General features: G+C 41.1%; 1 protein-coding gene across 2 annotated transcripts in view; it reads right to left on the bottom strand.

Moving 5' to 3' along the window:
- Positions 1-20772, bottom strand: part of ZNF875 (zinc finger protein 875) — a 29780-nt gene extending 9008 nt beyond the window's left edge. Inside the window, exons 1-4 of one of the 2 annotated variants that reach the window (XM_077897088.1) lie at positions 20338-20772; positions 19860-19956; positions 11342-11468; positions 10791-10886 (exon numbers count right to left, since the gene is read on the bottom strand). In XM_077897088.1, coding sequence (XP_077753214.1) covers positions 10791-10886; positions 11342-11468; positions 19860-19956; positions 20338-20459 — 442 coding nt within the window. In that variant the 5' untranslated portion in view covers positions 20460-20772. Of the gene's footprint in view, positions 1-10790; positions 10887-11341; positions 11469-15562; positions 15690-19859; positions 19957-20337 lie in introns of those variants that run through there. The other variant, XM_077897180.1, reaches the window with a different exon arrangement.
- Between the last annotated feature and the right edge of the window lie 3582 nt (positions 20773-24354).

Raw genomic sequence — 24354 nt, 5'->3', positions numbered from 1 at the left:
GGCAGACCCTCAACCACTGAGTCACCCAGTGACTAAAAAGAGCTATTTCTCATTTTACTTTATACACTATATTTTTAATTACAAGAATTAACAAACTTGTCAGGTAGGCCAAATTCAGCCCACAACCTGTTTTTTTTTTTTTTATGGCCCGCCAGGTAAACAAAGGATTGTACCTTTCTAAGGAGTAAAGAAAGAAAGAGAAATAAATAAATATCCAATCAATGGGGCAATAGACTGCATGTGACCTGGAAAGCTTAAAATATTTACTGTGTGGCCCCTTATAGAAAAAGTTTTTGCATCCTTGTACTGTTGCAATATAGAAAATTCATTCCAAAACTTATTTTCACTTATTTTCACTGACAGAGTAAAAAGTTTAGTTCCAGAAATCAATCAAAAACATAACAATAAACTGAGAAGCATTTATTCATGAAAAACACTGAACTCCAGATAAGAAAAGTGGGAATCTGTAACATTATTGCCTGGAGCTGCTCTCACCCTTCCAATCCCCTAGCTTGGTTGGTATGGTAGTTATACTAGGACAGGCCATAAAACGATGAGTTCTGCTGCTGCTATGGGGCAGTCACCTTGATTTGAGTAGAAGGTGAGAAACCAATGATGGGTGGAACTGTCAGTAAATGTGATATAGGTGGTAAATGAACAGAGAAGGCCACCGATGACCACTATCTGGGATTGTAGTCTTGGTTGGGGATCTCCCCCCAAAAAGACTGGTAGGCCACCAGAAATGTAGCAGGGGAAAACCTGAAGGTGAGAAAGCCAGGGGGGTGCTTGATAAACTCTCAGCACAACGCTGGCTGACTAGAAGACTGTTTTTGCAAAAGCAGGGGAGATGGATGGGAGCTGTGCACAAAACCCTGCCTGACACAGAGGCTATAACCAGATACAGAGGAAAAAACAGAGGGATCAGTAGACAGTAAAAAGCCAGACAAGACTTGGAAACTTATGTGAACTCTGAATGGGCTCCCTAACCCACATATTTATCCCCTGGCAGAGGTAGGAAGCCTGACTGGCTCAAAGTCTTTGAACACAACCTATTGTTAATTGTTGCATATCACTAAGCTCTGCAGACACAAGGTTGAAATCAGGAAGCCAGTATTAAAAATACAAGAATAGAATAGCAAATCAAATGGAAACATCACCTTCCCAGAGAAAACATATTCCAGTATTTAGTCTAGAAAAGTTACTAAAAGTGGCAACAACAATATCTAGGCAGGAAACTTCATCAGCTTCTAGAGGGCTACAACATAGTATCTAAAATATCCAGTTTCCAAAGAAACAGGAAAGCATGACCCATACTGAGAGAAAAAAATGCAGACAATAGAAACTGTTGCTGGGTGGCCCAGATGTTGATTTACTGGGGGAGGGGAGGCAGGGAAGAGTTCAAAGCTGATATTATGAATATATTTAAAGAGCTAAAGGAAAAAAAAAAGAGCTAAAGGAAACATGTAAAAACTTAAAGTACAATAACTTAAATACAAAAATCTCAATAGAAAATAAAAACTATTAAAAGGAAACTCGAATTAAAAAGTAAAATAATCAAAATTACAAAATTACTAGGAAGTTACAACAGCATATTTGAGTTTGCAACAGAACCAATGAAGTTGAAGATAAATCAATAGAAATTACCTAAACTGAAACACAGGTGAAAGAAAGATCAAAGAAAAGCAAAGAGCCCCAGAAACCTGTGGAACACCATCAGATAAACCAATCCATGCATAATGGGAATGCACAAAGGAAAAGACAAAGAGAGCAGAAAAAAATGTCTGAAGAAATAATAACTAAAAAGTCTGAAAACTGATATAAAACATTAGTCTGCAAATCAAAGAAGCTCAAAAAACTGCAAGAAAAACATAGAGAACCCCAGAGAAACACATCATGGCCAAGGTGTTGACAATCAGAAAAAAAGACAAAAGAGAAAAGTTTGAAAGCAGCAAAAGAAAAATGATTCAACATGCACAGGAGGAAACAATATGATTAGTGCTAACTTCTCATCAGAGACAATGGAGACAAAAAGGCGGTAGAATGATTTATTCAAAGGGCTGAAATAAAGGTGATAAAGCTACTAAGGAGGAATTCTATTCTCACGAAACTGTCCTTCAAAAATGAAATTGATACAGATATTCACCGATTAACAGGTACTCAGAGAGTATCTGTTGCTAGCAAACATACCTTATAAGAAATATTAAATAAGTCTTTCGGGCTGAAGAGAAATGACACCAGACACTAACTCAAATTCACAGGAACAAATGAGGACCACCAAAACTGGGTAAAACTGGTAAGTATCTGGGTAAATATAACAGACTGCATATGTATATTTTTCTCCTTCCTTCTCTTAATTTCTCTGAAACGCATAAGATTATTAGAAAAGGATGTAACTATAACACCATATTATGGGCTTTATAATATATATATTTTACTGGAACTAAGTTAGTATTAATTAGATTATGCTAAATTAGATGCATGTTTAATTCCTAGAGCTGAATTAAGAAAATAACTACAAAAATTATATATATGTGCCAAAAGGAAGGTAGGGGAATAAAAAAAACATGAAGCATATAAAGAACAAAGAGCAAAATGGCACTTAAATCATATCAATAACTATATTAAATATGAACAAACCAAATAGTCTAAACAAAAGACAAAAACTTCTTAGTTATACCACCCAAAAGCATGATCCATTCAAATTTTTGTTAAATTGAACATCACTGAAGTTTAAAACTTTTATGCTTGAAAAGACACCATGAAGACAATGAAAAGACAAGTCCCAGACTTGTGTTTTTTTTCTGAAACTTGATTTTATAGAGTTCAAAGTATGTGAAAACCATATATCTGATAATAGGACTGTGTCTACAATATATGAAAAACTCTTACAACTCATAAAGAAGACAAAACAGGGATCCCTGGGTGGCGCAGCGGTTTGGTGCCTGCCTTTGGCCCGGGGCGCGATCCTGGAGACCCGGGATCGAATCCCACATCAGGCTCCCAGTGCATGGAGCCTGCTTCTCCCTCTGCCTATGTCTCTGCCTCTCTCTCTCTCTGTGACTATCATAAATAAATAAAAATTAAAAAAAAAAAAGAAGACAAAACAATCCAATTTAAAAATGGGGCAAAAGGGGATCCCTGGGTGGCGCAGCGGTTTGGCGCCTGCCTTTGGCCCAGGGCGCAATCCTGGAGACCCGGGATCAAATCCCACGTCGGGCTCCCGGTGCATGGAGCCTGCTTCTCCCTCTCCCTCTGCCTATGTCTCTGCCTCTCTCTCTCACTGTGTGCCTATCATAAAAAAAAAATAAAAAAATAAAAAAAATAAAAATAAAAATGGGGCAAAAGAACTGAATAGCTATTCACTAAAGAGACATGCAAAGTATTACTTGGCATATAAAAAGATCAATATGGGGCATCTGGGTGGCTCAGTGGGGTAAGCATCTGCCTTCGGCTCAGATCATGATCTCAGGGTCCTGTGATTGAGCCCCAAGTTAGGCTCCCAGCTCAGTAGGCGGTCTGCTTCTCCCTCTACTCCTCCCCCTTCTTGTGCTCTCCCTCTCTTCTCTCTCAAATAAACAAAATATTTTTAAAAAATCATCATTAGTTATTAGGGAAATGCAAATTAAAACCACAATGAAATACCATACACCCACTAGAATGTCTGTAATCAAAATTAAAGACAATTCCAAGTGCTGATAAGGATGTAAAGAAACACACTGCTAATAGAAAATATAAAAACAGAAAACAAAAATATAAAATAGAAATACTAATAGAAATGTAAAGCCGCTATGGAAAATAATTTTGCAGTTTCTCCAAATATAAACATATCACACAATCCAGAAATTTTACATCTACTGGTATAAAATAGAGAGAAATCTATCCAAAAATAAAAATGTATGCCCACATTGAGACTGGTACATGATTGTTTTTAGCAGTGCTAGTCACAATAGCCAAAAAGTGGACACAACCCATATATTCATCAACCTGTGAATGGGTAAACAAAATGTGCTATGTCCATACAATGGAATATTTTTTTTAAAGATTTTATTTATTTGTTCATAGAGACACACAGAGAGAGAGGGGCAGAGGAACAGGCAGAGAGAGAAGCAGGCTCCATGCAGGGAGCCCGATGTGGGACTCGATCCAAGGTCCCCAGGATCACACCCCAGGCTGCAGGCGGTGCTAAACCGCTGCGCCACCAGGGCTGCCCATACAATGGAATATTATATGGCAATAAAAATGAACAGATAACTGGGCCACCAGGGTGGCTCAGTTGGTTAAGCTTCTCACGCTTGACTTCAGCTCAGGTCATGATCTCAAGATCATGGGATCAGCCCTGCCTCCAGCTCTCTGCTGAGCATGGAGCCTGCTTGGGATTCTCCCTCTCTCTCTCTCTCCCCAGGCACACACATGAGCACTCTCTCTCAGAAAAGAAAAAAAGAAAAAAAGGAATGGATTACTGATATATGCCACAGCTTGGATGAACCTCAAAAATATTATGCCAGATACAAAAGACTATATATTTTATGATGTCATGTATAGAATATGTCCAGAAACAGCAAATCTATAGAGACAGCATATCAAGGGGGTTCCCTAGAGCTCAGGTAGGAGGAGGGATAGATGCAAATGGGCATAACAGAGCTTTTAGGGATGACAGTATATTCAAAAGCTAAATGGAAGTAATGATCATACAACAAAAAACTTTTACCAAAAATAATGCAACTGTACACTTACAAATAACTAGATTTTATGTATATAAGTTATATCTCAATGAAGTTGTTTAAAAACTGTAAGAATGCATATCTTACATGTCAGTGTCATAAAAGACAAAGAAAGATTATTGAAATGATCTATATTAAGGGAGATTAAATAGACATGACATATAAATGCACTACTGAAACCCAGATTATCATTTTCTGGAGAGTAAAAAGACATTACTGCGTCTGTTGACAAAATTATAATATGAGAAGTAGATATTAGATAAAATTACTGTATCAAAGTTAAATTGACTGAAGTTGATAACTGGCTAAATGAGAATACTGCCCTTCTTAGAAAACCTTTTAACAAACATGTACATATGAACCTACACACACACACACACACACACACACACTTATACATATACATAAGTATATACTATTTGGATATATATTACATATATATACATACATATTGAGAGGAGGAAAGGAAAAGGGAGAACATGCATATGATAAGCAAATATAAAATATTAATAGGTGATTTTATGATGCCATTTTATTTATTTTTTTAAGATTTTATTTTATTTTATTTTTTAAAGATTTTATTTATTTATTCATGATAGTCACAGAGAGAGAGAGAGAGAGGCAGAGACACAGGCAGAGGGAGAAGCAGGCTCCATGCACCGGGAGCCCGATGTGGGATTTGATCCCGGGTCTCCAGGATCGCGCCCTGGGCCAAAGGCAGGCGCCAAACCGCTGCGCCACCCAGGGATCCCTAAGATTTTATTTTTATATAATCACTACACCCAACATGGGGCTCAAAATCACAACCCCAAGATCAAGACTTGCATGCTTTACTGTGAGCCAGCCAGGTGCCCCAATGCCATTTGATAATAACATATATGCCGTATATATTTAGACATAAGTGTATATGTAGAGGATATAAAGATGTTCTTTTTAAGATTTTATTTATTTATTCATGAGAGACATAGAGAGAGAGGCAGAGACATATACAGAGGGAGAAGCAGGCTCTATGCAAGGAGCCTGATGTGGGACTTGATCTCGGGACTCCAGGATCACACCCAGAGCCAAAGGCAGATGCTTAACCGCTGAGCCACCCAGGTGTCTCTAACGGTGTTCTTTGTACTATTTTTATTCTTGCAAATTTCCTGTAATTTTCAAGTAATTTCCAAATGTCAATTCAAAAACATATAAGATGAAACCTACTTCTGAAAATGGTAGCAGGTTGAATTGGTCACAGAATTTGTTTTCTGCAGAAAACCATGATAAAACTGGATACAATACAACAAATAATTACTTCAAGTCACTGAAAACCTCCCAAAAGTAACCAGAAGTTGGTTGGAGTAGAGAGTTTACGCTATAAAAAAAAAAACAACAACAACAAAAAAACAAAACAAAACAAAAAAAACACCTGCAATAAAAAGAGGGGGGTAAGGATTTTTTTGTTGTTAAAAAGCACTCCCAACACTGTAACTACAGCAGTGGAGAAATAGTGGTAAATACCAGCCTTATGGGCTCAAGGTGCCATAAGTCAGGATTTAGAGGTGGAACAGAAGTTGCAAATTTGTGTTAAGAATAGAAGGAAATGGGGAGCCTGGCTGACTCAGTCGGTGGACGACATGACTCTTGGTCTTGAGGTTGTAAGTTCAAGCATCATGCTGGGTGTGGAGATTTCTTAAAAATTAAATCTTAAAAAAAAAGAAGAAAAGGAAATGTATAGTCTCAAATACTTATATTAGGAAAGAAGGAAGCCTAAAAAGTAATAATGGTAAGCATCCATCTCAAAAAACTGGAATAAGAATAGTAAAATAAGTCCAATGTAAGAATAGAAAGAAATATTAAATAGAAGTTCAGACATAATACATACAATAGACATGACCAACAAAGCAAAAAAAAAAAAAAAAGGCGAAATAAATAGATGAAACAGTTGTTTATATGTAAAACTCCAAAGAATATACATAGGACAAATTATGGAATTAATTAAACCACTCATCAAGGTTGTGGTGTATATGATCATTATGATGAAATGAACTTTACTTACACATTTTAACAAAAAAAAAAAAATTAGTTTTTAAAAACACAATTCTCAGGATGCCTGGGTGGCTCAGCAGTTGAGCGTCTGCCTTCAATTCAGGGCATGACCTCAGGGTCCAGGGATCAAGTCCCACATCAGGCTCCCTGTGAGGACCCTGCCTCTCCCTCTACCTCTGTCTCTGCCTCTCTCTCTGTGTCTCTCATGAATAAATAAATAAATAAAATCTTTTAAAAAATAAAAAATAGAAAAACCATAATTCTCAAGACAACAACAAAAAAATAAGCCCATGTATAAATTTAAAGAAATATGTATATTTGCATTATAAATTATAAAACCTAGCAAGGGGTAGTATTAAAGATGTATTAATAAATAAGTGAAAGAAGACACCACACTAAGAGAAAGACTTAATATTGTGAAATATGTCAATTTTCTCCAAATTAATTATTAATACATATATATTAATGAATATATAAATTCAATGCAACTACAACAAAATCCTGACAAGATACTTTAAGATTTTATAAAATACTTTATAAAATGCTGATTGCACAATCCCACTGGGCTAAAGCTACAAAGACAAGAATAAGACAGGAGGACTTACCCTACCAGACACTAAGACTTAACTATAAATCTATAGGAAATTAGAACAGTCTGATATTGGTGCAGGATTAAGCAAATACAGCAACGGAACAAAACAGAGAGTTCAGACATTGATCCAGGCATGTAATGAAACCAAAATAGGAGAGGTGGCATTGTAAATTTGGGAAAGTGATGAATTACTCGGTGAATGGTGCCAAGTCTGATGGTGATACATTTAGAAATCTATAAAAATAGATCTGTATCTTTCAACACTCACAAAATCAATTCAGACAGATTAAAGACCTAGGTGTGAAAAGCAAAAATATTTTCTAATTTAAAGAAGAAAATCTAAGTAATGTCTTCATGATCTTGCCAGAGAGAAGGGCTTCTTAAATCAGACACACAGACACACAGATACACACACACACACACACACACACACACACGTGTGACACAAGACAACTTTGACAAATCCAAACACATTAAAATTTATGAAATTATTATGAAAGGTCATTAAAACTCTGGGTAAATTTCGTAAGACTCTTGAAATGAAAGAGTACAGTGACGGGAAACAGATTAGTGGTGGCCAGGAGTTAAGGGGGAAAGGAGGATAGCATGAAGGAGTTTCTTTGTAGTGGTGGAACATTCTGTATCCTTATAGTGGTGGCACTTATGTGAATCCATGTAAGTGACAAAATTTCATGGTACTATACAACAACAACAACAACAACAACAACAATAAAAGAGTACATGTAAAAAATGATGAAATCTGAATCTAATTAAGGTCTGAAGCTGATTTAATAGTATTGTACCAATGTCAACTTCCTGGTTTTGAAATTGGAGAAAGCTTGGTAAAGAATAGATGGAAACTTTCCATATTATTTTTATAAACTGAGACTTCAAATTTTTAAAAAAGATTTTATTTATTTATTCATGAGACACACACATAGAGAGAGAGAGAGAGGAACAGACATAGGCAGAGGGAGAAGCAGGCTCCATGCAGGGAGCCTGACGTGGGACTCAATCCTGAGTCTCCAGGATCACACCCTGGGCTGAAGGTAAACTGAGACTTCAATTATTTCAAAATTCAACAGCTTTTTATTTTATCTTTCTAAGACTTTACTAATCTATTTGAGAGACAGAGATAGCAAGAGAGAAAGTGCTAGCAGGAAGGAGAGAGAGAGAAGCAGGTTCCCTACTGAGCAGAGAGCCCAACACAGGTCTAGATCGCAGGACCCTGGGATCATGACCGAGCCAAAGTCAGACACTTAACTGACTGAGCCACATAGGCACACTTAAGTAGCTTTCTAAAAAGCAGGTAGGCAGGGGATCCCTGGGTGGCTCAGTGGTTTAGCGCCTGCCTTTGGCCCAGGGAGCGATCCTGGAGTCCCGGGATCGAGTCCCACATGAGGGTCCTGGCATGAAGCCTGCTTCTCCCTCCTCCTGTGTCTCTGCCTCTCTCTCTCTCTCTCTCTCATAAATAAATAAATAAATAAATAAATAAATAAATAAATAAATAAATAAATAAATCTATCTATCTATCTTTAAAAAACAAAAAGCAAGTAGGCAGCCCACAGACAGGAAGAAGATGGACACAATACATTGAGTGAACAGAGGAATCATTTCCAGGATTTAAATACTTCTACAAATGAAGAAGAAAAAGAAAAGCAGGCAAAAGATCTGATCAGGCAATTCACAGAAGAGGAAACATCAAAACTAATCAACCTAAGAACATATAAAAAGACACTCAAACTCGGGATCCCTGGGTGGCGCAGCGGTTTGGCGCCTGCCTTTGGCTCAGGGCGTGATCCTGGAGACCCAAGATCAAATCCCACATCGGGCTCCCAGTGCATGGAGCCTGCTTCTCCCTCTGCCTGTGTCTCTGCCTCTCTCTCTCTCTCTGTGACTATCATAAATGGATTAGAAAAAAGAAAGGGAATATTAAAAAAAAAAAAAGACACTCAAACTCAATGCTAATCAAATTAAAACTAGTGTGAGAGGCCATTTCATACCCAAAGGATGGTCAGAAACATAGCCTTTATTACAGCAGCTGTGCAAACCAATGAAACAACTGTTGAAAGCAATTTGGCATTGTCTAGGATGCTCTCTGACACAGCTACTCTACTCCTAGGCATGTATCTTAGAGAAACAAGTGCTTATATGCCCAAGGATAGGTGTATTAGAATATTTATAGTTGCAATTTTTTTAAGATTTTATATGAGAGAGAGAGCACACAAGCAGAAGGGGCAGAGGGAGAGAGAGAAGCAGGCTCCCCTCTGAACAGGGCTCAATCCCAGGACCCTGGGATCATGACCTGAGCCAAAGGCAGACAGAGGCATAACCGACTAAGCCACCTAGGTGCCCCTATAGTTGCATTCTTTAATAGCCAAAATTGGTAAAAACACAGATGTCCAACAAAATAAAATATACAAATGAGGGATGCCAGGGTGGCTCAGCAGTTGAGCGTCTGCCTTCAGTTCAGGGCATGATCCTGGAGTCCTGGGATTGAGTCCCGTACTAGGCTCCCTACATGGAACCTGCATCTCCCTCTGCCTGTGTCTCTGCCTCTCTCTCTCTCTCGGTGTCTCTCATGAATAAATAAATAAAATATTTTTTAAAAATAGATAAATGAATTGTATTATAATTATGCATATAATACAACAAATACTATATAGTATGAAAATGAATGAATCAGAACAACATATATCAATATGGGTTAATATTACAAACTCAGTGTCAGTGGAAAGAGCAAACTACAGGAGGATACACATAATATGACAATATTAATGAAAAGTTTAAAAATATGTCAAACAACACTATAGATGGTTGAGGGATTCTTACATATGAAGTAAAGCAAATGGCCATGCATAAGATTTATAAATCCCTAATTTTGAAAAAACAGTTCCCTTTGAGCAGGGGTGTGGGGAGGTAGGGGAAATAGAAACTTCAACTATTCAGGTAACATCTTATTTCTTAATCTGGGATGTTGGCTCCTGAGTACCTAGTTTTTTATTAATCATAGCTTCCTATAATCATAATTACTGAGTAATACATGTTTTAAACTATGGGAATTGGAAAGGTAGAAATAATCAATTATGTTTCACCTACAAGAAACTAGGAAATATCTAAAGGGTGGCAGACTTAATGTCCAGAGGATAGATGTAGTTTTTAAGATCAAGAGAAGAGAAAGAAGCCCATGAATGAGGAAGGACTGAACACGATGAAGAAGCCAAGCCAAGTAAGAGGAAGGGAGGCTTCTTGGTGGAGGAAAGACACAAGGAAACCAAGAAAACCCCTCCCTCAATGGAAAATGATATTCTGGAAGGGAGGTCATGCCAGGCAGACTTATCAATGACCTAGGAGGCCTGAGAAGAGTTTCTTCCCCATCATGAAAGATGCCTCCTCCTTCCCTATCTTCTAAGCTGTGGATGGTCCCACCTACCCTGTGTCACACTCACCTGGACAGAGGCCCAGTGGATGTTGTCTCTCCTCTATCCAAGGTTCTTCCCCTTGCTCCAGCTGAGAAATAAGTTTTGGTTTGGAAAACGGTATTTCTGCTCATGAGGAAAAAAAAAAGGGGGGGGATTCTTGGTTATGGGCTCAAGGGGCCATTTCATAACTCAGAGCCAAAATTCACAGGGAGACCCAAAGGGTAGTACAAAGGACCTATAACTGTGAACTCTCCACAGTAGAAGAGCTGAGTAAGTAAAGGTGACTCCAGTCAGATAAACAGCGTCTTAATACTTGGTGAAGGAAAACCTAGGTTTCAAATAAAGCAAAAAGAGAGTCCAGGCCTTGAAAGAGGTTGGAAATGCAGTGTTATAGGCCACATGAGTAAGTCTACCAGTTTTCAATTCTACTAAATTCAGATTTCCCCTAAGAGAGAAGGTAAGTTATTGTTTCTAAGCCCAACCCTAGGACAAACCTGCTTCATGGGTAGCCCTTCCTTGTGATGTGTAGGAAATACTCTGTGGGGCAGATTTTAAGGACCAAGGGAAGCCATCCTTACCTAGTGAGACCAGGTGGTTGTAGGTCTCCAGCATCACTTCCCTGTGCAGGGTCCTCTGAGCTGGGCTCAACAACCTCCACTCCTCCTGGGTGAAGTCCACAGCCACATCCCTGAATGCCACGAACGCCTTTAACACAAAATACAGGACTGCTCATCCAGGAGTTTGCCTTGCTCACAGCTCAGGATGAGGAATCAAAAGGCTTCCCTGTGGGAGGTAGAGATAACTAAACCCTACTTTTTTTTTTTTTTTTTTTTTTTTTATGATAGGCACACAGTGAGAGAGAGAGAGGCAGAGACACAGGCAGAGGGAGAAGCAGGCTCCATGCACCGGGAGCCGACGTGGGACTCGATCCCAGGTCTCCAGGATCGTGCCCCGGGCCAAAGGCAGGCGCCAAACCGCTGCGCCACCCAGGGATCCCTAAACCCTACTTTGGATCATGAATGAAAGGTAGCAGAATATGCCACTCCAAATTATGCCATTTTGGCATTAGAATTATTTTGAGCTGACGGTATTGAGAAGCAGACACAAGAAAAGCTCTCTGCTCCTCCCCTATCTGCCTAAGAGCAGAACAAAAATTTGTGAAAGTATCTCCCCTCCCCTCTCTACCAGGAAGAGAAATTAATCCCTGGAAACAACTCTAGACCCTTATCAGCCAGGAGATGGCACCAAAGGAATCCACACAACAAACCTTACTAACTACCCCTCATCTTCCACCACAATTTGCTGCCCTCAAATCTCAAAATCCTTTTCCTTTGTCTTGTCACTTCTCTAAAAAGTTATTATTTTTTTGTTAAGATGCTATATGAGCCCAAGTTCTAACCACCCCCTTGAGTTACTCATCACTGAGTGCTTCCAGGGTGTATTTATGATGTAGGTATTAATAAACTTGTTTTTCTCTTGTTAATCTTTTGTTGGTCTAATTTACAGAGCCCTAGCCAATGAACCCAAAATAGAAGAAAAATGATTTTTTTTCTTCCCCTACATGACATTAGAGCCAAGGGTTCAAAGACCACTATTCTTTCTCTATCCACCCAGCATTATTTATGCACCTATTACTGTGAACATCCTAGGCCAGCTGCTACAGGGGATGAAAGCAAAACACAAGTCCCTTCACATTGGGAGCTTTAAGTCTAAGCAGAGAGAAGAGGAAGACATCACACACACAAAGTTAAACAGTAGAAACTAATCACTTTACTAAGCTTGAAGAATATTAGAGACTACTTGAAGGTCTAAGCATTTATGCCCCACATACTTGAAGCAGCTGAGTCTCTCAGGGGTGAGTACCCACCAATACGTATACTTTGCAGCAGGATCCATTCCTCTCTCTTGCTTCTGCTGCCCTGATCCTGGCAAGCGACTGGTTGGGAAGGCTATGGACTCAAATCACACTGTCCCCAACTAGAGTACCCTTCAGCAAATTAATTAACCTCTCGGCATTTCCATTTCTTCTGTGAACCAAGAAAAAAACAGTGCTTGTCTCACAGAATTATGCTGAGGATCAAAGAAGTTGGTAAATGTAAGGGCTTAAAACAAAGGTCTGTTGCACATGCTAAGTGCTCAGGGAGGACTTCCCTGGTCCTTCTGTAAAAATTCTTCTCAGGGTGCCTGGATGGCTCAGTGTTTGAGCATCTGCCTTTGGCTCAGGGCGTGATCCTGGGTGTCCTGGGATTGAGTCCCACATCAGGATCTCCACGAGGAGCCTGCTTCTCCCTCTGCCTATGTCTCTGCCTCCCTCTATCTCTCATGGATAAATAAGATCTTGTTTAAGTTTTTTAAAAAATAAACAAAAGAGCATAATCTGGGACACCTGGGTGGCTCAATCAGTTGAGCATCTAACTCTTGGTTTTGGCTCAGGTCATGATCTCAGGGTTGTGAGATCAAGCCTCACATCAGGCTCCATGCTCAGCAGGGATTCTCTCCCTCTCTCTCTGCCCTTTCCCCTGCTTGTGCACTTTGTCTTTCTCTCTCAAATGAATAAATAAATAATCTTTTTAATTTTTTAATTTTTATTTTTTTAAAAGATTTTATTTATTTATTCATAGAGACACAGAGAGAGAGAGAGAGAGGCAGAGATACAGGCAGAGGGAGAAGCAGGCTCCATGCAGAGAGCCCAACGCAGGACTTGATCCAGGGTCTCCAGGATCACACCCTGGGCTGCAGGCGGCGCTACACCGCTGTGCCACTGGGGCTGCCCTCTTTTTAATTTTTTAAATTAAATTAAATTAATTTATTTGAGACAGAGAGATAGCAAGAGAGAGAGAGAGCATGATCTGGGGGGAGGGAGAAGCAGGCTCCCCAGTAAGCCAGGAGCCTAACATGGGGTTCCAACCTAAGATCATGATCTTAATCGAAGGCACGCCATTTAACTGCCTGAGCCACCCAGGCACCCCAATAAATCTTTTTTAGAAAAAGATATTAAAACAGGATACAATCTGCAATTCGCAGATAGGGTCAGCCTGAGCCATACACAGCATTTTCTTTATATCATTTATATGTTGGATGATTTCACATGAAAATATCAACTTATGAGTCCTGTTGAAAAAAAAAATCCATAAATCCAACTGATCACTCTGGCTTTGCATTGCTGCAGGGGGCCACAGTTGGCTGAAGGTGACTTCACACTAGGGGTCCATTAGCCCATGCATGTTATCAGCAGACTGCTGCAACTCCTACCTTACCTGTTGCATTTAGCTACCTACCTGGTCCCTTTGGTGATTTGATTTTGCATCCCTTCTCAGAACACCATCACTCCTTAAGTGATGTTACTGTGTCTCTCAAATTCCATGCTGTGCCCTCTCAAGGGACCCTTCCCTAAATTTCCTATTCTCTATCAGCATAACTGTTCTACACTGGATGTGGAATAGCCTTAAAACAGGACCTCACCTTGCCCCCCACCAATAGTAACTGCAACCCCAGAACCCGGCCCTCCATCAAAGTAATTAATTATAAACAAAGCACAGCCAGGATGAGTGAGAGCTATGGTTCTCACCCATCTCTAGCTGTACTTTAGAACTAACTGGGGTGTTTTAAATTATGGATTTCTGGGTCTCACAACAAATCAATAAAATCAGACTCTCTGGAGATTCGGCTTTTAGGCTTTTAAAGGCCCCTAAGTCATGGTTTAAAATCACTAGGTCAGAGGAATATCAAGAGGGAGACATCACTGTAGGAGAGAGATCAAGAGGACCTGGGTGGCTCAGTTGGTTAAGCATCTGCCTTCAGCTCAGGTCATGATCTCAGGGTCTTGGGATAGAGCCCCAGGTCGGGCTCCCTGCTCAGCAGGGACTCTTTGATTCTCCCTCTCATTCTCCCTTTATGCTTTCCCTCTCTCAAAAAAATAAACAAAACCCCTTTAAAAAGGGGGAGGGATAGAGAGATCAGAGCAAGTTTTATGAGAGAAAGGTATGATCTTGGTCTTGAAGGGCAGGAAGGATTTTGAAGGATCAAGGAGAAAAAACAGGGGTGGGCATTCCAGACAAGACATATGGGATGGTGGGATGTCTGGGTGGCTTAGCAGTTAAAGCATCTGCCTTCCACTCAGAGAATGATCCTGGAGTCCTGGGATTGAGTCCCACATTGGGCTCCCTGCATGGAGCGTGCTTCTCCCTCTGCCTGTGTCTCTGCCTCTGTGTGTTTGTGTGTGTGTGTGTCTCATGAGTAAATGAATAAAATCTTAAAAAAAAAAAAAAAAAAAGCACCCTAATCAACTAGCTAATTACTCTCATGCATGGGTGGTAATCCAGCCCCAAACTGCCAACTGACTGCAGCAACATGAGCAAGCCCAGGTGAAACCTGCCAAATACTCATCTATGCCCAGTTCAAAATACTTACCTATCAAAAATGTGCTAATAAATTACTTCTTTTTAAGTCAATAAGCTTTGGGGTGGTTTGTTGTGCAGCAAAGGCTAAGTGATATACTGATAAAGGAATGTTATGTTAGATGAAAAATACAACTAATATCATCCTTGAGGGCAGCCTGGGTGGCTCAGAGGTTTAGCACCGCCTTCAGCCCAGGGAGTGATCCTGGAGACCCAGGATCAAGTCCCACGTCGGGCTCCCTGCATGGAGCCTACTTCTCCCTCTGCCTGTGTCTCTGCCTATCTCTTTCTCTTTCTCTCTCTCTCTCTCTCTCTCCCTGACACGAATAAATAAATAAAATCTTTAAAATAATAATAATAATAATATCATCCTGGACTTGCTATGATTGCTATGATGCTCACGCTGTCAGAAACTCCTTAGATTTGGCAAGCATTAGATTCAGTCCTCCCAGCTTTCTCTCACTCCTGAGTATGAAGTCATTACATGGAAAAGAGTATAGATTGTCTTCCTTTCTCCAGCTGAGCTCCTAAAAAAATGAATCCATCTAAGTTAAAGGTGTATATGAAATGACATCACTGTGTTGGCAATAAATGCACTTTCAGAATTAATCATCAGAACATGGTATCAAGGGCAGCCTGGGTAGCTCAGCAGTTTAGCACTGCCTTCAGCCCAGGGTGTGATCCTGTAGACCTGGAATCGAGTCCCACATTGGGCTCTCTGCATGGAGCCTGTTTTTCCCTCTGCCCGCATCTGTGCCTCTCTCTCTCTTGTGTCTCTCATGAATAAATAAATAAAAATCTTAAAAAAAAAAAAAAAGAACATGATATCAGAAACAAGTCAATACATTTGAAACGAGGAGTGTCCTGGGGCACCTGGGTGGCTCAGTCGTTAAGCATCCAAATCTTGGTTTCTGCTCAGGTCATGATCTCAGGGTCACAAAATTGAGCCCTAAGTCAAGCTCCGTGCTAGGTGGGGAGTCTGCTTGAAAATATTCTCCCTCTGCCCCTCCCCCCCAAATAAATAAGTCTGAAATGAGGAGTGTCCTGAATATCTAAGACACTGTTATGAGCCACTGAAGGAGGGCTTCTGAGCACAAAAGTGATGTTACTATAATGTTTGGAGAAAATGAGGAAGATAGAGACATGCAGTGGGTGGCCAAGGACCATATCAACATGTGGAAATAAGCCAGGACTCTATTGCAAACATTCATGTGAGAAAAGAAAAAGATCTGTCCTGGCAGGTCTACCTTGACGATGTAAAACTGCACAGTATAATGATAAAAACAAAATAAGAAAACTGTACAACATAAAGCAGACACCGTGATGGAAGAAGAGGGCCTTGAAAATAGAAGAAACAATCAAAAGGATCAAATGTTTTAGAACAGGCAAAATTCCAAAGCTCCAACTGGTGTGAATCCCCACTACTTCAAAATGGTCATTTCTACTCATCTTAGCATATTTTTGTTGTGCGGATACAAATCTATAAAAGAACTTCATGCACAAATTGATCATAGAAGCAAAATTTACAATAATTAAAGTATTGGGAATAAGTTAAATATTCCTTCAAATTGGAAGGAACCCTCTTGTAATGTTGGTGGGAATGCAAGCTGGTGCAGCCACTGTGAAGGACAGTATGGAAGTTCGTCAAAAAGTTAAAAATAGAACTACCCTATGATCCAGTAATCACACTACTGGGTATTTACCCAAAAAATACAAAACACCAATTCAAAGGGATACATACACCCCCATGTTTACAGCAGCATTATTTACAATAGCCAAATTATAGAAGCAGGCTAAGTGTTGATCAATAGATGAATGGATAATGTGATTTTATACATATAATGAAGTACTATTCAACCATAAAAAAGAATGAAATATTGCCATTTGCAACAACATGGATAGAGCTAGAGTATAATACTAAGCAAAATAGAGACAAATACCATATGATGTCAGTCATATGTGGATTTTAGGAAATAAAACAAATAAGCAAAGGAGAAAAGAGAGAGAAACCAAGAAATAGAATCTGAACTATTGAGAAAAAACCCAATGGTTACCAAGGGGAGGTGGGCAGTGGGATGGGTGAAATACGTGGTGGAGATTAAGGCGTGTACTTGTGATGAGCACTAGGTGATATATGGAAGTGTTTAATCTGTATATTGGACACCTGAAACTAATATAACACTGTATGTTAACTATACTGAAAAAGTAATAATAATAAAAAAATAATAATAAATTAAAAAAAAATAATAAAAATAATCCCCCAAATTGGGAAATAGTGGATGGGTTCATCCATTCAATGCACTATTATAGAACTCACTTCCAGTGGGTTAAGTGTGGCTGTTCCTCCACCTATAAAAAAAATGGGTCTGGGTAGAAATACTGACACTAGCTTTAATACACTGATTTTATCATTAAAGTCTGTCAAAATGTATATGTGTGTGTTTGCGTGTGTATAGTAGTGTGTAAAATTAAACAAATCCCAATGGTAACAGAATCCCAAAATAAAATGGAAGACCCATAAGTGTGCAGGCTGTGCCTTTTCACATTACTGAATGTCATCCATCAAGTATCCTGCACACAGCAGACATTCAGCAAGTTTGTTCAATGGAATCAGTGAAAAAATGCTAAGGATAGGAAACATCACGTGTCCGCCAGCCCATCTCATTTGTTACAAATTCTAATTTATTCTCTCAGGCAAAAGTCTTTTTGCCAATGATACTTATATCCTACTGTATATTTGGGGTTTTTAAAAGATTTTATTTATTTATTCATGAGAGACACAGGAAGAGAGGCAGAGACACAGGAAGAGGGAGGAGAAGCAGGCTCCACACAAGGAGCCGGATGGAGGACTCAATCCCGGGAATCCAGGATCATGCCCTGAGCCAAAGGAAGATGCTCAACTGCTGAGCCACCCAGGCATCCTTGTATATTTGTTTAAATTGGTTTGTATAATTCAGATGTCATGCATATCAGAGTACATGGATAGTTTACCCAACTCCCTGAAATACAGAGTTAATTATATGCACCAAATAACATATCAACACAAACAACAGAAACTCCTTTGTTACTTAGTTTCTTCAAATTTATTTAAGGCTGTCATTCCTCCATGCACTAAACATTTCATATGTGTCAGGTATACCTCTAGGCACAGAGGCTTCATCTTAAACAATTTATCCATTCAAATGCTTGTACCCTTTGATCAATTCTTCCATATTTGTTTTTAAGTTATTAGGAGCAGAAAAAAAAATCAGCTCACACAAATGTCTGGCTTTTCCCAGAAAATCCGAATGCCTTCCTATTAACATAATGATCAGTGAAGAAAATACACACAAAATATTCAATGTTGCCTTAGGAAATGTCCTGAATTGGGTTTATTATGCATTCTTGGTACTAACACTTTCAAATGGATGAAATACTAATGAGAAACAGAACTCTCAAAGATGTTCTGATAGTGTCCAGGAAATTGTAAATCTCTACCACCGAAGATCAGGATTAAGAATAAATCCGGTCTCAAAAAAAAAAAGAAAGAAAGAAATTGAGGTCTTATTTTCTGTTTAAATTTTCCTCTTTTTTATAAGGACAGTCAAGGCAGATCTGAAATAACCAAGATAATGCATATCAGAAGTGATAGTTAACCAGCTTGGCAACTGTGTTGGTGCTCAATAAATGTTAATTACATTCAGTTAAGTCAAGATCATCATAACCACCATTCACAGGGGTTAGAAAGTTTCCCCTTAAGTCCCTATACGTCCATGTCATTGATTTCCTTATGTTAAATTCCTTCTCAGCATCCTTCAAAACCTAGCTTATTCAAAAACAAAATCTACACTCCTCAGTCTGGCACTCAATCTAGCCACCCAGACTCGGAAGCGGAAAATGAAAATCCTTCAGAGGCCAGGTAGGTAACAAATGAGAGAGGCAGGCAAAATGTTAGCTGGTCAATGGTTCCAACCTCAGTTTGGAAGATACTGTGGCAAGTGCGGCAAATAAACTCAGCAGGACCGGTCCAAATGACGAAGGTACTGTTCGCTGTGAATTCCCTGACACCACAGTGCAGTTTATTTTCAGGCAATCCAGAATTTTTGGTGAAATCTCCCCATTGCCAGATGCTGAAAATGCTCTCAATGTAAAATTCAGGTCAGACCATCAAGCTCCCCTCTGTTCCACGTGTCTGTATCTTCACCAGCACATATTTAAAAATCAACCTTAAGTAATTCCACTGGTGACTATAATCTTCCCACACTTGGCAAGGGCAGTGTGCCCAACTCAGGCTAACCGTCCTTCCTGCTCTCCTCCCTGCCCTGCCAACTCTCCAACTTAACCAAATCCTCAGGGGCAGTTCAGACAGCCCTACTTCTTCTGGAAGCCCTCCCTAACGACTTCGGATCATAAGCATCTCTCCTGTCCCTGTCTTTCAATGCTTACCACTGGACAATCAAGCTTGGATGTTCCTGTATGTTTATTTCAGTTGTTCCATGTGTGTTGTTTACAACTGACCACTTTGAGGATGACTGAGGTATGGGTGGAGCAGAGAGGAATGTTAAAGGGGGGGGGGGGGGCCTCCATGTGAGATGAACCACCACTCCTCCAGGAACAAGCGTGACCTTTGCTCAATACCAGCAAGGCAGGCTGCAGTGCAAGGAAAAGGATTGGATTCATCCTGTTGGCAGCCAACATGGAATGTGATGAAAATTCTCACCTCTTTTTTGGCTTTCAGAAGCCCCGTGGCCATTTTCCTGGTCTCCTGAATGCTCTCCCTGGAGAAGGGCAAAGTCTCAGAAGACAGAGCTGGGGATCTGAAGAGAAAGAAGAGCGTGCCTAGATGGAAAAGCCCCTCCCCGGGAGTTAAGGCGGGGTCTGCTCCGGAGCCCCCCAACTGGGTGTTCGCTGTCACAGAAATCACGAGCACAACCCAATGCCCATCCAGAGCCCTGGTTCAGAGTGACCGAGCACCCTCAAGTCCAGCCCCAAGTCCTGGCCAGGGAGTGGAGTCCATGTCCCCCCCGGCAGAGGAGTAAGGGGCTGTGTCTAACTCTATGCTGGGATGAAAAGATAACGGCCTGGACGTGCCCACAGAAGAGCGCCCGAGTTCAGAGGCAGCCTGTGTCCCCACGAGTAAAACAGGGACAAGCAGAGGGACGTGCTGACTGGACGAAGCAATGACTCAAGGCACTCACGGAACGCGGGGTGCACGTTGCCAATCCTGAGGCTGACGCTCGGGAATCAAGCGCAGAAGCATGCAAGAGACTCGAAGAAGGAGGCCTAACCCGCCGCCAACCAGCGAGGGGGCGGGACCCATAGACCGGAAGTGCTCCTGCTACGTAAACTCCACCGCCAGGAGAGCGCGTGGGACGGCGGAAGTGGCCGCGCGGGCCTCTGGGGAGTGTAGTCTTTGAGACGAAGAGGCGGTGGGTGAGGAGGCTTCGCCCACCGCAGGGTGTCTCTGACATCTGCGCCTCTCATACAACGAAGCTTAGGCGCTCACTGTTAAGACGCCCAGACTGCAAGGTACTCGTTTCTCCTCCGACGGCCAGTGAGATCTCACGGATCAATGAGAGCGTAGGAGGAATGCCGGAGGATCCTAGGAAACGTGGTCCTGGCGCCCCGTCCCCCCTCCCGGCGTCACGGAGGCGGGTCGTCCGTGCGCGCTGACCTTCAGAGAGTTGTGGTTGCCGAGGGCGGGGCGGGGGAGTGAAGGGTAAAGAGGAAAAATATTTTGACAGTTTTGTTCATCATGAATTTTTTTTTAAGATTTCATTCATTTTTTTAAGAGATTTTATTTATTTATTCATGAGAGACACAGATAGAGAGGCAGAGAGAGAAGCAGGCTCCATGCAGGGAGCCCGATGTGGGACTCGATCCTGGGTCTCCAGGATTAGGCCCTGGGCTGAAGGTGGTGCTAAACCGCTGAGCCACCAGGGCTGCCCATCATGAATTTTTTTGCATGCATTTTGATTTCAAAGATACTACCTTAAAATGTGTCTCTTGATTACTGAGTTTCTATGGTGCCCCATTATATGTTGCCTCCAAAGTTCCAGCTGTAAGGAAGGGCATGAATAGATATGAAGCTCGTTGGCACCTACTGGCCTGTGGTTGTTGTTGTTGTTGTTGTTTTGTTTTTTTATGATAGTCACAGAGAGAGAGAGAGAGAGAGAGGCAGAGACATAGGCAGAGGGAGAAGCAGGCTCCATGCACCGGGAGCCTGACGTGGGATTCGATCCCGGGTCTCCAGGATCGAACCCTGGGCCAAAGGCAGGCGCCAAACTGCTGCGCCACCCAGGGATCCCTGGCCTGTAGTCTTGATAGAAGGTGAGGGCCTGGTTTCTGGGCATCAAGTAGCCAGAAAGAGGGCTTTGGGAGTTTACCCTGAATTGTTGAATTGTGAGTTATCTTTTCTTTCCTAATTTCCCCAGTATCCACAATTCCCTGATAACAGAACCTCCCTAAGCCCCACCCACAAGGCACCTCCAAAACCTATCAAGGTGCAAATATTCAAAAACTACTCTTGAATCTTCATATCCCATTCCAAAATCTTTTCCAATATCCCTTTACCTGGAGAAGTAAAAAAACACAAAATTTGCATGTTAGGATCAGCCTCTCCCTTGTTTTTGCTTTTTTTTTTTAAGATTTTATTTATTTATTCATGAGAGACAGAGGCAGAGACACAGACAGAGGGAGAAGCAGGCTCCATGCAGGGACCCTGATGTGGGACTTGATCCCAGGACTCCAGGATCACGCCCTGAGCCAAAGGCAGACTCTTTCACCGCTGAGCCACCCAGGCATCCCTAGCCTCTCCCTTTGGATGGTGTTCAGGAAGGATCAGCCCAGTGCCCTATTCCAGTCCTGGTGGTACAGCTCACCAAGGGTTTCATATGGACGAATGAGAGTGTTTGTTAACAGAACTCACTAAGAACCAAAATCAGAGCACACATGAAATGGAGAGACTGAAAGCCTTAGAGAAGGAATTTGGGTACAGGGGGTGGAAAGTAGTTGGAGATGGGATCATGAGATAATCCAGATTCCTTTGTGTAGATGTGTGCACAGAGTCAGTGAAAAGATACTGAAGCTGACAGGCTACCTATAAGTCAAACATAATATAATGGCAGGTCAGGTGATGATGTAACTCGGTGGACCTACTTCCCTTTCTTCAGGGAAGGGAAAAGGGCTGGAGGTTGAATCAGTCGCCAGTGGCCAATGACTTAATCAATCATGCCTGTGTAACAAAGTCTCCATAGAAACACACACACACACACACACACACACACACACACACACAAAACATGGAATTGGGCAGCCCGGGTGGCTCAGTGGTTTAGCGCTGCCTTCAGCCCAGGGCCTGATCCTGGAGACCTGGGATCAAGTCCCATGTCGGGCTCCCTGCATGGAGCCTGTTTCTGCCTCTGCCTGTGTCTGCCTCTCTCTGTGTGTCTCTCATGAATAAATAAATAAAATCTTAAAAACAAAACAAAACATAGAACTCAGAGAACTTCCAGGTTGGTGGAGATTCAGGGAGAGAGGTGCACTCAGAGTATGAAAGCTCTATGACCCTACCCCATACCTGTTCCTGAGCTACATAATCTATAATAAAGCTGGTAATCTAGTTAAGTAAAATATTTCTCTGAATTCTGTGAACCTTCTAGCTAATTAAATGAACCAGAAGAGGGGGTTTTTGGAGCCTCCAATCTATACGAAGTTGGTCAAGGCCCTGTTGACAACCTGGACTTGTGATTCACATCTTGAATAGTGTGAGAGGCAATCTTGTAGGACTGAGCCCTTAACCTGTGGCATGTGATGTTATCTCCAGGAAGAGTTCAGAATTGGGTTGAAATGTAGGACACCCAGCTGGTGTCTTAGAATAGCTTTGATGTGTGTGGGGAAAAACCCAATTGGAATTAGGGTGTGGAACTCCTTTATCTTGGACCTGACTTTGCTTAATAAATCTCAGAGCTTTGAGATGTCATCTCTGTGCTTTGAGGAGTTCTATTTCCCACACTCCTATCTGCACCTGAGGCTCAGAGATGTGAAAATCCGTTTAAATTATGAACACAGTGGAGAAATAAATCTAGTTATGCCCATCTAGAAATATGTCTGGTTAAAATTAACATCAGATAAAAATCAAAGAGAAAAATTTGAAGACCTAGTCTTTGAAATTAAAAGCCAGCAAACTGCTGTGTTACTGATGAGTCGAAGAAGGCATTGACCTGCAATCTATAAAATCATTGGAAGAAACAATAGTGAAAATACTTCAGGTCTAAACCTGCAGAATGAGATTACTCTGATACACAGAGATATCTTTAAAAGATAAGGTCTGTACATATCTATAGAAGGAACTTCTGGGGCATCTCAGGGTTAAGCATCTGCCTTTGGCTCAGGTCATGATCTCAGGGTCCTGGGATCGAGCCCCATGTTGGACTCCCTGCTCAGTGGGGAGGCTGCTTCTTCCTCTCCCTCTGCCTCCCCCCGCCCTCCACACTTGGGCTTTTTTTCTCTCTTTCACATGTTCCCTCTCTCTCTAATAAATAAAATTTAAAACTCCAGAAGTCTAAATAAAAATGATCACAAAAAGAGAAGGACAAAACTGCATAATGGGGGCAGCAGGGGTTAGTCTAAATCACCAATGAGTCAAATAATCAAAAGTTAATTTCCAATGAATGATGATAAATAAAAATGGCAGTGAGAGGGAAACTTTTAGGCTGAAAGTAATCTGTGACTTAGAAATTAAGGCAGATGGGGACACCTGAGTGTCTCAGTGGTTGAGCATCTGCCTTTGGCTCAGGGTGTGATCCCAGGATCCTGGGATCGAGTTCTACATCGAGCTCCCCACAGGGAGCCTGCTTCTCCCTCTGCCTATGTCTCTGCCTTTCTCTCTGTGTCTCTCATAAATAAATAAATAAAATATTTTAAAAAGAAATTAAGGCAGAAAATGAAGGAGCTAGACTTTCAGGTCAGAAAACTAACAGGAAAGTAGGATGTGAGAGAGGGAAGAAAAAATCAGATGAGGAGTTGGGGCACTTATGGGGCTGCAGGAGGGAGGAAGAAGTGAGGTTTGTACATAAAATCATTACAGAGAGGCAGTCCTCTAGGAGGTGTGTACACAAAGATCATGGCTAGATGGGAAGGAAGATGACAGACACCTTTGGAAAGTATATTCAGGGATTGACAGTGAATAAAAAACACAAGACAGAGTCCAGGGT

The sequence above is a fragment of the Canis aureus genome, chromosome 1, assembly GCF_053574225.1.
Source record: "Canis aureus isolate CA01 chromosome 1, VMU_Caureus_v.1.0, whole genome shotgun sequence".
NCBI lineage: Eukaryota > Metazoa > Chordata > Mammalia > Carnivora > Canidae > Canis > Canis aureus.
This window is presented reverse-complemented; position numbering and strand designations above follow the sequence as displayed.